Consider the following 14,670-nt stretch of genomic DNA (forward strand, 5'->3'; position numbering starts at 1 on the left):
ACTCCTCAAACTCAACACACACAAAACAGACAATCATATTAAAAAATGGGCAGAAGATATGAACAGACACTTCTCCAATGAAGACATACAAATGGCTATCAGACACATGAAAAAATGTTCATCATCACTAGCCATCAGGGAAATTCAAATTAAAACCACATTGAGATACCACCTTACACCAGTTAGAATGGCCAAAATTAGCAAGACAGGAAACAACGTGTGTTGGAGAGGATGTGGAGAAAGGGGAACCCTCTTCCACTGTTGGTGGGAATGCAAGTTGGTGCAGCCACTTTGGAGAACAGTGTGGAGATTCCTCAAGAAATTAAAAATATAGCTTCCCTATGACCCTGGAATTGCACTACTGGGTATTTACCCCAAAGATACAGAGGTAGTGAAAAGAAGGGCCATCTGTACCCCAATATTTATAGCAGCAATGGCCACGGTCGCCAAACTGTGGAAAGAACCAAGATGCCCTTCAACGGATGAATGGATAAGGAAGATGTGTTCCATATACACTATGGAGTATTATGCCTCCATCAGAAAGGATGAATACCCAACTTTTGTAGCAACATGGACGGGACTGGAAGAGATTATGCTGAGTGAAATAAGTCAAGCAGAGAGAGTCAAGTATCATATGGTTTCACTTATTTGTGGAGCATAACAAATAATATGGAGGGCAAGGGTAGATGGAGAGGAGAAGGGAGTTGAGGGAAATTGGAAGGGGAGGTGAACCATGAGAGACTATGGACTCTGAAAAACAACCCGAGGGTTTTGAAGGGGTGGGGCGTGGGAGGTTGGGGGAACCAGGTGGTGGGTATTAGGGAGGGCACAGATTGCATGGAGCACTGGGTGTGGTGAAAAAACAATGAATACTGTTACGCTGAAAAGAAATAAAAAATTAAAAAAAATAAAATAAAAAAAAAGAAAAAAAGAATATGAGTATAACAATAAAAATTAAAAAAGATTTTTAAAATGGTATTGACAAGATAAAATAGTTAAGAAACGTTAAAATAGGAAAGAGGAAACATTAAAAAATAGAATAAGAAAAAAATAAAATAAAATAATTTAACTTTGAAAGACTAAAGAATCATGGGAAAAAAGCCATGAATTCTGCATGCTTTGAAGTTCTGCAGTTCTCATTGATCAGTGAACTTGGTCTTGGCTGGATGCTCTTGCTGATCTTCTAGGGGAGGGGTCTGTTGCCCTGATTCTCGAATGTCTTTGCCTGAGGCGTAATTGTACCGCCCTTGCCAGGGGCCAGGCTAAGTAATCTGCTTGGTTCACTCTCTGGAGCTTTTGTTCCCTGAACGCTTTCCATACCACTTTGGAGGACGTGAATGAAAATGGCGGCCTCCCTATCTCCAGCCTGGAGGAGCCGAGAGCTTGGAGCCCCACTCCTCAGTGCGCCCTCAGAGAAAAACACTCAATCCCTCCTATCTCCCTGGTCTCCGGCTGTGCTCTGAGCTCACCCAGCCTGTGACCAAGCATTTCTATCACAGGCACACAGCTCTGTTTGGAGTCTCTAAGCCCAGCAGATTCCTGCCGCTGGCTCCTGCTCTGCTCCTCCTAGAGGAGGAAGGTGGGTCTCCCTGAATGTGCCTCCTGTGGGATCCCTGCTCGAAGAGCAGTTGCCCAACTGTGTTGCGGATCACAGTTGAGGGTAACTCCAAGCTGAGAGGTCACTGCTCAGCTCTGTCTTTGCTGCCGGCTTCCCTGATCCGATACCTGGGAGCTCGGCCACACTCAGACACGCATGGTCTTTCTGTGACCCTGCGGGTCCTGAGACCACACTGTCCCTCTGAGGGCTCCACCCCCTGCTTAGTTTCTGGAGCGTCACCCCTCAGTCGAGCAGACTTCTAAAAGTCCCAATTTTGTGCTCCACTGCTCTACCACTTGCTGGGTGCCGGCCTCTCCCCCTGCGGTCTATCTTCTTGTCTCTTTGGATTCACTTCTCTGAACATCCTAACTTCCGGAAAGTGGTCGCTTTTCTGTTCCTAGACTTGCTGCTCTTCTTCTCTTCAATCTCCTGTTGAGTTTGTAGGTGTTCATAATGGTTTGATAACTACCTAGCTGAACTCCTGGGACCTGATGATATTTAGGTCTCCTACACCTCCACCATCTTGCTCTTCCCCCTCCAATACTAACTCTTTATCAGATATGTCATTTATAAATATTTTCTCCCATTTTGTAGGTTTCCTTTTAATTTTGTTAATTGTTTCCTTTGCTGTGCAGAAGCTTTTTATTTTGCTGTAGTGCCAATAGTTTATTTTCTCTATTTCCTTTGCCTCAAGAGACATATCTAGAAAAATGTTGCTATGGCCGATGTCAAGAGAGATTACTGTGCTCTCTTCAAGGATTTTTATGTTTTCAGGTGTCACATTGGGGTCTTTAGTCCTCTTTGAGTCTATTTTTGTGTACGGTGTAAGAAAGTGGTCCAGTTTCATTCTTTTACATGTTGCTGTCCATTTTCTCCAACACCATTTGTTGAAGAGACTGTCTTTTTTCCCATTGGATATTCATTCCTCCTTTATTAAAGATTGACCGTATAGTTGGGGGTTCATTTCTGGGTTTTCTGTCTATTCCATTGATCTGTGTGTCTATTTTTATGCCAGACCATACTGTTTTAATTATTATCACTTTGTAATACAACTTGGAATCTGGAATTGTGATGCCTCCAGTTTTGTTTTTCTTTTTCAAGACTGCTTTGGCTATTCAGGGCCTTTTGTGGTTCCATACAAATTTAAGGATTATTTGTTTTAGTTCTGTGAATGAAGAAATGAATTAATGGTTAGTTGGTATGATATTAGTTGGCCAGTGGATTCAGTTGCTTCTTTTAAAAAACTGAAAAAACTTTATTTTATTGAAGTGGTATCTGACTGGTGTGGGCTAGAGTAAGCAGATAAAGGCGTTGTGAGTCTTGTCTTAAATGTGAAATACATACTTCACTTGTGCTTGAAACCCAAACAGTTCTTTGAGATGCTAAGTTTGAATGTGATTTCTCCTTTGGCACTCAGTGCTTTTCAGAATTTATACACCCTGATGAAATCAACACGTTGGGTTAAAGGAAGGAGATGGAGAAATTATAAAAATAATATATGAACTGGAGACACAGTTGCATATTTAAAAACTTTTTCTTTCAATAAAAACCTCATTATGAAGTACTGAGCCAGGGTACTGAGTAATGGGACTTGGCTATCCCTAATCCTCTGAAGCGAGGTGAAATGATAATGTTCTGCCTGAGGGTCGCCTTTTAAAAAAGTTGCTTTTTAAATGCATGCTGTATTAGGATGGTCTTATACGTTGATCTTGAGGCTCTTCCTGGAATGGTGCCAATTTTGAGGAAGATGCTTGCCTTTCTATTTGTTATGGCAGGTAGGCGAGCCTCCAGTTTGTGTATAAACTGTATCACATCATTGAGGCACAAGTTCACTACAGTTAATGACATTTAGTGTTTGGATTTACTTGGACCGTGTAGAACTCTTTCCTACCCCCTCTGATCTCAGGCTGGAATTACGATCTAGGCCCTCCAATATGCTTTAGAAGTCAGGGGGCCAAACCAAAGCTATAAGAGTGAAGGGTCTTAACCCTGGTTAAAGTACACACCGCTTTTATAGCCATTGGCCCAAGGTGTGTTCATGGGTTGCCAAGTATGGTAGCTTTCTTTTCCTTCTGCAGGGACAGGCTTCCCTTGCTTCTTGGTTCATGCAGCACCCACTTTTTTTTTTTTTTTTTTTTTTTTTAACACTCAGGCCAAGAGAGGTCTCTAAACTTAAAATGTTTAACTTGGCCCTGCAAAGTGGCACTTAGTTTTATTTGTCTTAAGCTCACTTTATTCAAGTTCTAGGTGGTACTCCTTTCCTTCATAAGCTCCTTTCCTTCCTTGTGACTTGATCTCTGCCCACACTTTTGATTCCGTAGACCAGGGATCTCACCCCTTCTGGTACAGTGGAGCACCTCACACAAATGAAGTCCAAATCTTCAGGTGGAGCCCGGACACCAATATTTTGACTTTCTTAGGTGATTCTAATTATAGATCCAGGGTTGAGAACCAGCCAGTTTCTCCACGGGCCCTCACCTTTTCCAGTTGCTGACTGCTAATATTTTAAGTCTGGCTTCCCACGACCATCTCTTCCTCCCCACAGAGCAGCTCCTGGATGCTTCTGTCTCTCCTTCTCCAGGACTACTACTTCTAGTTCTGTCCTTTGGAATGTGGTGACCATCTCCTCACTGATAGTCAAATGAGGACACATCTGGTTTTAAGTAAGAACAATTTATATTTGGCTAGGCCTAGTAGAGGTGGAGTTAGGAGAAATTAAAAAATGTGTCTCTCAAACTTTCCTCCCTCCTAGTTATTATGGGCTCTCCAGTCCTTTAAAAAGTCTGACCCAGTCCCTAGGGGTGTTTCCAGTGTGTTCATGAACAATTCTTCAGGCCTCCACGTGGCGTTAACCATCTTAGTTGATGCTTGAAGTTGTGAATTTCCTTCTTCCAAGTTGTGGGAAGACACTTGTCCTCCTCCTTCTGAAGCCAGTTATGTGCCAGTCCTCATGCTTGGGGCTAAGCATATGTGGTGAGCAAGATAGGCACTATTCCTGTCCTCAAGGAGAGCACAAGTGAGCAGATAAGGCTTGCTATCTATATGATATGAACTTACTCATATCAGTTAACCAGGCTGTAGCATAGAGAAAAGTTGCGAGCAATTTGCTATAGATTATACATGTATTTGAGATATTTTATAAAATTCTCAGGTTCATCCATGTTCTTCTTCCCTGCTGAATCCCTCTGTATGCCTCATTTCTTATCCAGGTCGGAAGTCAGGATGGCCTGGGCAGGGAGCTATGATTGCAAGAGCTGTGTTAGGCTTTAGCCTCAGACCCAGTCTATTTTAGGCAATGGAAATCTGTTCTACCTTCTTTGGAGAGCTGGGAATAAGACAGAGATCATCAATTTTGGTTATACCCCTGGTGATGAGAGGTGGGAGAGGTTTGTTGGTGATGGAAGAAGATTGGGGATGTTGCAGGAATCCACCAAATATGTCCATGAGAGGACACCCTCATAGAGCGTTGTGCTTGTGTGTGTGGTATGTTGGGGGGATGAGTAGAAGAAGGGTTACATTTTGCTCACCATTGCATCATCATGCTCTTTTCATGTTAATGAACTTGCACAACAGGTTGTGGTTGGCCAACAGAACAGTTTTGATCAATTAGGCTGTAGACTGGCTGCTTCTTCCTGGTGTAGGGGTAGGGATGCTTATACATTAATCTCATCAGTCATACTCCAGACCACAGTGTAGGATGGGCTGCTGGTGAGTAGGTTTCATCTGGAGAACTCCTCTAGATCCTAGTCCATGGGTTTTGTCACTGAGGGAAGCGCTTCCTGAAATTCTTATTCTTTTCTTGACCTGGGTCTTCACTTCTAGGATCTTGGGTCTGAGCATTGACCATAAGTGCTCATTGTTTGAAGGCCTTTTGTAAAGGGGAGGGGAGAGATGTTAAGAATGCTACCAGGAAGGGACTTACCAAGTAGTCTTGGTTGAGAAGAGATGTTTAAGGGCAGAAGGGAGTACAATTCCAAAGATCAAAGACCAAAGATAAGAAAAAGGAAGCTGCTGGTAGTTCAGTGTGCCTGGTGTGTGTGTGTGTGTGTGTGTATGAGAGAGAGAGAGAAATGGAGGGAGGGAGAAAGGGAGGCAGGAGTAGCCAGCAGGAGATCATTGATACGGGCAAGTTGACAGAAAAGAGAGTAAGGGGCCTTGTAGGCCATGTTAAAAAGTGTGTATTATAAACCAGAAGGGTCCTTTCTCAGCCCCTCCAATCCCGTCACATAGCTGGCCACCTGCTGGGACTATGTGGGTAGAAAGGAACATGAGGAGGAGGAGGCAAGCCTTGCTCTCAGAAGGTTGATGATCTGAAACAGCCAAGCCCAGCAGCTGATTGCAAAGGACATGCAAATGATTGCCTTTCTCCCTGCAATCCCTTTTCCTCCCTTGCCCTTTGGAATATGCCCACTTCTCTTTTCTAGATGCTTCTCAAAAGTTGTGTACCCTGGGAGGCCTTTCTTGCTAGCTCTAAGCAGAGCTGCAGGCTTCTGCTTCTCCAGGTTCTTGTTCATACTCCAGCTTTAGCTTTTCTCTTGTTCCTGAAATGATCTCCTTATTAGTCTATTTTCCTTATTAATCTGCCTTCCTTGGGAGCACCTAGGGCAAGCCTTATATTTCCAGTGTATTATATAGAGCCCAGGAAGTGAAACGATTCTGAAATGAATAGAGACATAGGCATTCACTCCCCCACCCTGCAAGAATAGCCACTTGAGGTTGGAGCATGGTGTGATGGCATGTGGTGGTGGTGGTGGGGCTGCTGGGAGGAGTACGCGGGCTGTGAATGGGTGTTAGATGAAGGAGTATTCAGACAGGTGGGCAGGGCCCAGATAATGAGAGGTCCTGTGTGCATATCAGACAATCTGGTCTTCATCTAAGAAGAGTGGATTGAACGGGAGTAACTTGGTTAGGTTGTGACCCGAGGATCAGAGGGGAGCAAGCTAGTAGCAGGGAGGCCAGTTAGCTCTTACTTACCCAGGTTCAAGGTAAGGATGCACACTGTCACCGTGTCATCCTTAGGAAGGGGATATTTGAGCATCGGTGGACCGAGGGCTGTTTTTGAGTCTGAGAGGCAGAGCCCAAGAGGCAGATCTGCAAATGGTTCTTTTTTGTGTGGAGGGGAATGGAAGACTATCCTTCTCTTGCTCAGGCCTCATGCAGGGTCTAGGAAGGTGCTATTCAATAGCAGCTGTGGGGCAGGGCGTAGGGTGATCAGCAAGGCCATTGGGTCCAAATTTTAAGCTTGGCACCTCCAATTTTGACTATCAAGTTCATGCAGGAAAGCAGGGTAAGACCTCTGCACAAGTGCTGACCCTACCCGAACTGTCGTCCATCCATCCCAGGATGCTTGGGGAGGGGCCACGTGAACATCCACAAAGTCTGCACATGCCCGGGTCTCTCTGAGCCCCACCTGGAGTCTTGTTCTCGACCTGGGAGAGTGTGGACGCGCTGTCTCCGCTCAGGGTAGCCCTGGCCTGTCTGGCTTTACCTGAAGCAGTGGCCTTGAAGGGCTGGGGAGAGAGGCAGCCCTGTTCTTCCCTTCACACTTGCCCTGCCCATGCTTCGTAACGAGGCAGTAATGATGCCATGAGGGAAGCTTCGAGGAAGAGCGCTGCTACCTGGAGGTCAGGCTCCCACAGGACACCACCTCCTGCTGTTCTTTCTTGGAGGCTCTGGAAACCTCCGAGAGGCCCGATGACTCACCTCCCCCTCCTGCTTGCCTGGGGAACCCACTTCCCGCTCCCAGTCTGTTCAGCCTTCTGCCGCCTTGCTCCTGACTGTGCTTCCTGGTCCCTTTGCTCCGGTTCTCCCGCCATCCCCTACTGCCTGAGCTCTCCCTACCCCTCTCGCTCTCCACAGCCCATGCTTGGCCGTTTCCCCTCCTCAGAAGCCCCGCCTCACTCCGATCCTTTGCTGTGACCCTGAAGAGTCTCACCAAACTGTTTGAGAGCCGGGGCATAGTTCGAAGGGTCCGGAAAGAACCCCTGCAGCATCTGTGCCCCCACCCACCATGGTGCCCAGTGCCTACCATTGGAGGGTATTCCTCGTGGTGAGACCAGAGCCCTGCCCCCTGCATACATGCAGGGCTTGGGACATCTCCAGAGCGCTTTAGAGTTTCCTGAATTCTTTCCCTTCTGTTGTCTTAGGATGCCAGCTCTTGGTACTCTGGAGTCTATTAGCTTGTAAGCCGAGACAGCAAACAGCTCAGTGGGGGGATGGGTGTCGGAAGCCCCTGATGGTGGATGGGAAAGCGCTGCTTGGAATGGGGACCCCAGCTGGGGAGGGGCCTTGGCTGGGTTGGGGGAAGGGATGGTGTGAAAGGGCAGGCCACAGGAGGACCCTGAAAACAAGCTCTACCTGCTTTTTCATTTAGATTTGGGGGCTCTCCCTGCCTTTTTTCTCTGTTCCTTTCCCTCTGGATCTCTGATCCTGCTTCTTTGTCTGCCTCTGTGGTGTAGCCTAAGGCAGCTGCAGCCCTCCTGAGCAGTGGAGGGGGGAACCGTCCAGAAGGGACAGAGTTCACCCCTGAAATTGTGATTCTAAAGGCTAAGAAATTGTGCGATGGTGCCAGATGACAAATGAAATCCTGGTAATGGGGGATAGAGAGCTGGTGCTTCTCTTGCCTCCTCTAGGAGCGCTTCCAGGGGGAGGTGAATAGGAACAGGCAGGCGGGTGGCAGAGAAGGGCAATTCTGAGACTTAAGGCCAAGTGACTGGTATGAAACAGAGAAGTGTGGGTGGGCAGAGGCATGGGAAGGGGCAAGCCCCGAGGCCCTGGGGTAGGATTTGGTAACAATCGCTCACATTTTCTGAAGCTCGTGGACTTCCTAGGAGTTGTCATCTTTCTTCTTGCTCTGTCTCACCCTCCCCCTGTGGGGAAAAGATAGGATAATGACACCCTCCTCTCAACTGTGGAAGTAGAAACTGACGTCAAAGAAATCACGTTATTTTTCTGAAATTGTGGCAATGCCAAGACGTGGCGCCGAGGGTCCCCCTGGCTCAGCGTGGGGCTTGCCATGTGGCAGGGTGCTGATGGCGAGGCCTGTGAGGAGTGCTGAAGAGCAATGTGGTTGTCGCCCCAGCACTTCTCAGTTGTCTGTAGATCCCACTCCACTGTGAGACACCCATGTAGCCCCAGATCACGGGCTGACATTTACTGAATTTCTTTTTTTTTCTTTTTTTTTTTTTTTAAAGATTTTATTTATTTATTTGACAGACAGAGATCACAAGAAGGCAGAGAGGCAGTCAGAGAGAGAGGAGGAAGCAGGCTCCCTGCCGAGGAGAGAGCCCGATGCGGGGCTCGATCCCAGGACCCCGGGATCATGACCTGAGCCGAAGGCAGAGGCCTTAACCCACTGAGCCACCCAGGCACCCCCATTTACTGAATTTCTTATTCCTGGCCTGGAAAAGAGTGTGGGCTGCGGTCTTGAACCACGCAGGTAGCAGGTTCTCCAGACAGCAAGCTAAGACCAGAACACTGCCTCTGGTCATTTTCATCCAGTTACACTTTGACTAGGGGAGGAGGGCCTTCCCTGCCCCCACCCTCATGCTCTAGGAGGCTTGTGAGGGTTTGGATGGCTGAAGGATGGGCTAGTCCCATTTGGGGGAGTTGGTCGGAGTGGTCAGATCTGGGCAAAAGCTTGGAGGAGAGGGATTCCTTTGACTGGACAGTCAATGGCTGCCATCAATAGGTTACCCTTATTCAGGGAATGGCTGCCATCAATAGGTTACCCTTATTCAGGGACTCCAGACAATAAATGCCCCACTCTTTGTGGTGCCCTCCTGACCAGTGGAGTCCATGGGATAAAGCTCGGAGGCCTTCTCCTGCCAGCTAGACCTGTGTCTGTGTGTCCCCCAAGCCCACCCAGTACCACACCACCTCAGCTTGGGGAACTGCAAGTCTTGTCTGCAGAGAAAGCAAATTAGCTTTGCCTGTAGTGTCTGAATATTTCTGTCTTAGACCTTGAGCAGTAGCTTTTTGAAACAGCCATGTGTTACTTTTGATTTTCTGGGTCCCTTGTGCCCCAAAGAGCAGGTGGCCCACAGCTAGACAAAGAAGCACATCCTAGCCTGAGGGAGGAACATGGGTCAGGCCCTGGGCTGGGAGAGCGTGTGGTGTGTTCCAGACACTGTCTACAGAGCAGCAGGGCTGGGACTCAGAGACGCAGCGGACCTGGGGAGCAGCGGGGTGAGGGCGTCAGCAGGCCGGGTAATGCAGGGTCTCACAGCTTGTGGGGGGGAAGCAACAGAAGTCTCCACGCATGGAGGTGTCGTAGCCAGGTCGACCGCCTTTTGGGGAACAGTGGAGGCGGGTGAGAGTGGAAGCAGGGGGTGCTGTTGGAGTGACCCCGCCGAATGAGCATGGTAGTTTGGACCAGGGTGGTGGTCATGGAGGTGGTGGAAAACAGATGGCTTTGGGAGCTGTTTCAGGGCAGAGTTCCTAGGATGGGTGACAGTGGCTGTCGGGCATGGGGAAGGCTGTCCAGGCTGGAGTGTGGACAGGTGTGGTGGCGGCCGTCACAGCGATAGGGAATGCTGGAGCAGAGTCCTCATGCGGAGCAGAATGCAGGTTTGATTTTGGACTTGTAGGTTCTGAAGGGGGCGCGGAAGCATCCAGGTGGAGAGACCAGTAGGCGGGAGGGTGTTTGGATCCAGGGCGTTTGGAAGAAAATAAGAGTTAAAGACAAAATGCTGGGGGTCATGAGCACAGCTGATCATTAAGGCCGTAGGAGTGGATGAGAGTATCCAGGCATAGGGTGAGAGTGTAGAGAAGAGGCCCCAGGACCAAGCCTTGTGAAAATCTGTCCAGCTGATCCAGAGGTGGGGCAGCCATGCACCTTCCCCACCCCCCATGGCACTCAGAGCCCAGGGAGGCAGCTGCATCCTGCATACCCAGGGGTCTGTTGGGCAAGGCAGCCTCAGCCAAGAGCCAAGTAAATGGTCAATGAAGGAAAGATTATTTTCAACTTTGTAACATGGTCCATAGGCTGTGTATGTTGGCCTTTCCTTCCTATCAGACTCAAGTTCACCTTTTTTCAGCTTCTTGGAGGAGTCCTGTGGAGTGGGTTCTCCTGTCCCGTTTGTCCTGATGCCCAGGCTTCACTCACCCCTCCCGCCCCCACCCCCCCAATTTCATGGTGAGGCCAGCCGACTTGAGTGTCTCCACCTCTGTGTCATTACTGCCTGGTGTGTCTTTCTGGAGGTGGAACGACTCAGCCACGTACTGTGTTCTCATTTTGGGGTGCAGGGGAGCGGGGGGAGAAGGTGGGCATGAAAGCAGGGCCTCAGGCAGCTGTGGTCCATGCATCAGAGGCAAGCAGAGGGAGCTGCTGTGATGGCTGGTGGAGGCCTGGAGGCCAGCCTCAAACCCCAGGTTGTACCTTCAGGGGCTTGTGCCTCCTGGATAGTGGTTTGACTAATGCTGGGGCTGACCCCGAATCTGAGCTACAGCTGTGAATGGAAATATAGCTGACCAGCGTGCTTGAGTGAGCCTTACCTTTGTCCTGCCTGAGCACAGGTGTACATTGGGGTGGTCTTGGTCTCTTTCGATGTGCATCTGGAGGTTTTCAAGCCTTCCCTGGGGACCGTTCTGCCCTGGGCCAGGTGGTAGGCAGGCATGCGAAAGGCACAAGGGGAGAGGTATAAGGCAAGATGGGGGACTGAGGAAGGAAGCCCTTCCTTGCTGTCCTGAGCCTCAGGCCCTCCATCCCCCCACTAGCACGCACACCCACGGTTGCCCTTCTCTGTTCTCGCCCCTGCCTTTCTGAACCCATCCACCCTTCAAGACCAGTGTCAGGCTCAGTTCCTCTGGAAGCCTTCCGGCCTCGCTGGTCTCCCACAGTGTAGAACTGTACACTGGAGCCCACAGTGTAGAAGTAAATTATGAGAGCTGTGCTCTGCATTCTTCCTGCCTGCCAGCTCTGTCTTCGTGAAGAGATGATCAGGTTTTCCAGGACAGGGACCGAATGTTCTAGGGCCCCTGAACTGTCCAGCAGAGAGCTGGGTGCCTAAAGGGCTCTTCCGAGCTGCTTTTTGTTCATTCCTCCTTAGAGCAGGTGCTAGGGGCTGAGCTGGATGTCCGTGGTGTGATTTCTTCTCGCACGCAACTCAGAATGAAAACGAGAACAATTATGACAACCACCTTTCATTGCGCATCTGTGCGCTGATGACTGCCCTGGGGGTCTTGCATATGTATCTGTCCTTCGGTTTCTCACAGAAGCCCTGCCAGTTTGGGATTCTCACACTACAGGCAGGAGGAACAGGCTCACAGAGGTCTGAGCAAGTGGCAGAGCTGAGGGTCAAGCCCGGCGCCCTGCACTGTGCAGCTTGGCTGGAAAGAGTATTTCTCAGAACGGGGGGCACAGTTTGGGTCTGGTCAGCTTCGAGGTCCTGGCAGCTCGTGGGCCCTGTCTGGGGTGTTTTGGAGTAAAGGGGAGTATTTAGTGCTTCAGTGCCTTCCAGTTCTGACATTCTGCAATTTTGTCACTCGCCTGCGTCCTTTCCCTGTGGGGGTGAAGCTGGGAGGTCTCTGAAGTAGTGCTGGCACCTACTATGGGTTGCTAGGGGGCTGCTCCGGGGACGGCTGGGAAGGGGCTATGGAGCTCTGAGGCCCTGGTGGAGGCAGCAGGTGCGTGGGAACCCCTCTAGGGCATTGGAGACAGCGCTTTTGTCAGAGCAGGTCTCTGCCCTCAGGGGACCCACGGGTGGTGTGTCTGTCCTTGCTCCCTCATCAAGGGGCGTGAGGGCTGGCCAGGGTGCCCTGGGAGAGACCCTACAACTTCAGCCTTTGGCATTAGTTCTGGTGTCTCTCTAGGGAGTGCTCCACTCACCCTGGCTCACCTGAACCACTGTCCCCTCTTGTCTGGGAATTAGAAGATTGTGACAGCCGTCACCTGAAGGAGCTTCTGCCCCTGGCTCCACTGTGTGTGTGTGTGTGTGTGTGTGTGTGTGTGTGTGTGTGTAGTGCGTGAGACCCTCTTCCGCATCCCACTGCTTCCTTCTACACTCTCCCCACCCTGTGGCCAGTGTGACTCTGCCTAAGCAAGACCGTGAGGAGGTGTGACTTTTTTCTTAGGGATATCCCGGTTTCCCTCCCTCAGTGCCTCAGTTTCTCTGTGTCCTGGGTTTCCTGTCACCTGAAGCTGCTTTGCCTCCTTTGTCTTTCCCTCTCACAGATATCCCCCTGCTTCCTGGCTCCCCGCGCCGGCTGAGCCCTCGGGCAGTGGCCAGAGGGGACCAGGGCCCCAAACACGGACAGCAATACCTCAAGGTGCCGGGTCCCCAAGCCCCCAGCAAACAGGGCCGTTCTGGCCAGCAGGGCAGTTCTGACGGAGAATCTGGCCTGGCCTCCGGTGGAGGGAGCTCCTGCAGCGGCTCGGTGAGTGCTGGGTGGAGTAAAGGCTGACCCTGCTGGGCACCCCAAAGGACCCTCTTGACTGGGGCCCCATCCACCTGGGGGCAGGTGTGTGTGTTTGTGTGTGTCTGTGTGAAAGAGAGAGAGAGAGAGAGAGAGATAAAGAGAGAGACAGAGGCCCAGGGTTTTTGTGAGGGTCTTTTCCTCTCCTCTCTCTCCAAGTCCACGCTGAGTCTGTGGGCAGAGGAGAGGGAAGGGGAGGTGTGAGAGGCCACGTGGGCCCACCTGTTGGTCTGCAGACTCCCCGACTCCCCTGCCGGGTCTGAGGAAGCAGAGCTCTGCCGCAGCTGCGCGGAGGCTCTCCCCTGTGCCTGGCACTTCATCTGGTTGCCCAGGTGGCCTCTCAGGTGGCTGCAGAGGCAGATGGGTAGCAAACCATGAACAACAGGGAAACCCCCAAAGGGAGGGAGGCAGGTCCCTCTCCTGCCCCGCCTTGGTCTTTCCCCTCCTCTTCTCTCAACCTCCCACCTCTGGGCTGGCGGAGAGCAGAAGCCGGTCCCCCTGCCGCGGTCTCTAGCGGGGTCCCGACGGGTTGCTGCAGAGCAGAAGGATGTGGGGCTGCGAGGGGCACAGTGTCGAGTGAATCTCTGGGGGGTGGGGCTGGGGTGGGCCTGTGAAAACAGATTGGCCTTTGTTCCGATGGATCCAGAGAACTTGCCCGTGAGTAGTCTGGGTGTGTCAGGAAGCGTGTGTTTGCGGGCCAGCCAGCAGATCTGCAAGGAGATGGGTATGTGTGGGTGTGTTCCAGCACGTGTGGAGGGCTGTGTGTGTGTGTCCGAGCGCCCTGGGATGCTGTGTGTGTGTGTGCACACGGATGTGTGTGGGGTACCGCGTGTATTTGCTCTGTGTGCATGTGCAGGAGCACCGTGTGGCTCTGGTGTGCAGGACTTTGCTGTTGCATGTTCAGACCGTGCATGCAAACGAATGTGTGGGCGTGGTGGCCAAACTGGGTTGGAGGGCGCAGGTGGCCAGGCTGTAGACAGGTGCGGGGGGCTGTGTGGGCCGGGTGCTGCAGAAGAACCTAGGCCACTCTGTCGTTCCACTGGGGGAGTCAGGGCCTCGGGGCCTGCGGGGCTTCCTGGTGCCCCTCCCTGGGCCCAGAGCATGAGGTTAGCCCCCTCCATCACTCCCTTTTCCTCACCAGCCCTCACTGTCCCTGTCCTGTTCTCTCTGGCCAGGTCATCAACAACTACCTGGACACCAATGAGCCAATGTCCTTGGAGGCCCGCCGGAGCCGCATGCACTTCCATGACAACCAGAGGAAGGTCGACTACGTGCTTGCCTACCATTACCGCAAGCGTGGGGTGCACCCTGGCCAGGGCTCCCCTGGCCAGTCACTGGCGATTGTCTCCAATGGGGAGACAGGCAAGGAGTCTCATCCCGGGGGCCACGGTGACATTGAGCTGGGGCCCCTTGATGCCCTGGAGGAGGAGAAGAAGGAGCAGCGGGAGGAGTTTGAGCATAACCTGATGGAGGCCGGACTGGAGCTCGAGAAGGACTTGGAGGTGAGGTTGGGCAGGGGCCAAAGGGCCGTGAGGTGGGATGGCCTTGCAGGATTGGCTTCCTGGTGATTGGGGTCACCTGCAGGGAACACTGGCTTTGTTCTGGCAGGTGGCATTTTGTTTTTTTGTCTGGTGGGCAATCCAGATTTTCTTGTTCAA

The 14,670-nt window shown here is 51.0% G+C and overlaps 1 protein-coding gene across 1 annotated transcript in view; it reads left to right on the forward strand.

The window, feature by feature from the left end:
* Positions 1 to 14,670, forward strand: part of ANO2 (anoctamin 2) — a 347,947-nt gene that overhangs the window by 18,218 nt on the left and 315,059 nt on the right. The window contains exons 2-3 of the mRNA XM_080812555.1: positions 12,771 to 12,973; positions 14,188 to 14,514. Of these exons, the coding sequence (XP_080668681.1) occupies positions 12,771 to 12,973; positions 14,188 to 14,514 (530 nt within the window). The remainder of the gene's footprint in view (positions 1 to 12,770; positions 12,974 to 14,187; positions 14,515 to 14,670) is intronic.

Source organism: Martes martes (assembly GCF_963455335.1).
Source record: "Martes martes genome assembly, chromosome: 8".
Classification (NCBI taxonomy): Eukaryota; Metazoa; Chordata; class Mammalia; order Carnivora; family Mustelidae; genus Martes; species Martes martes.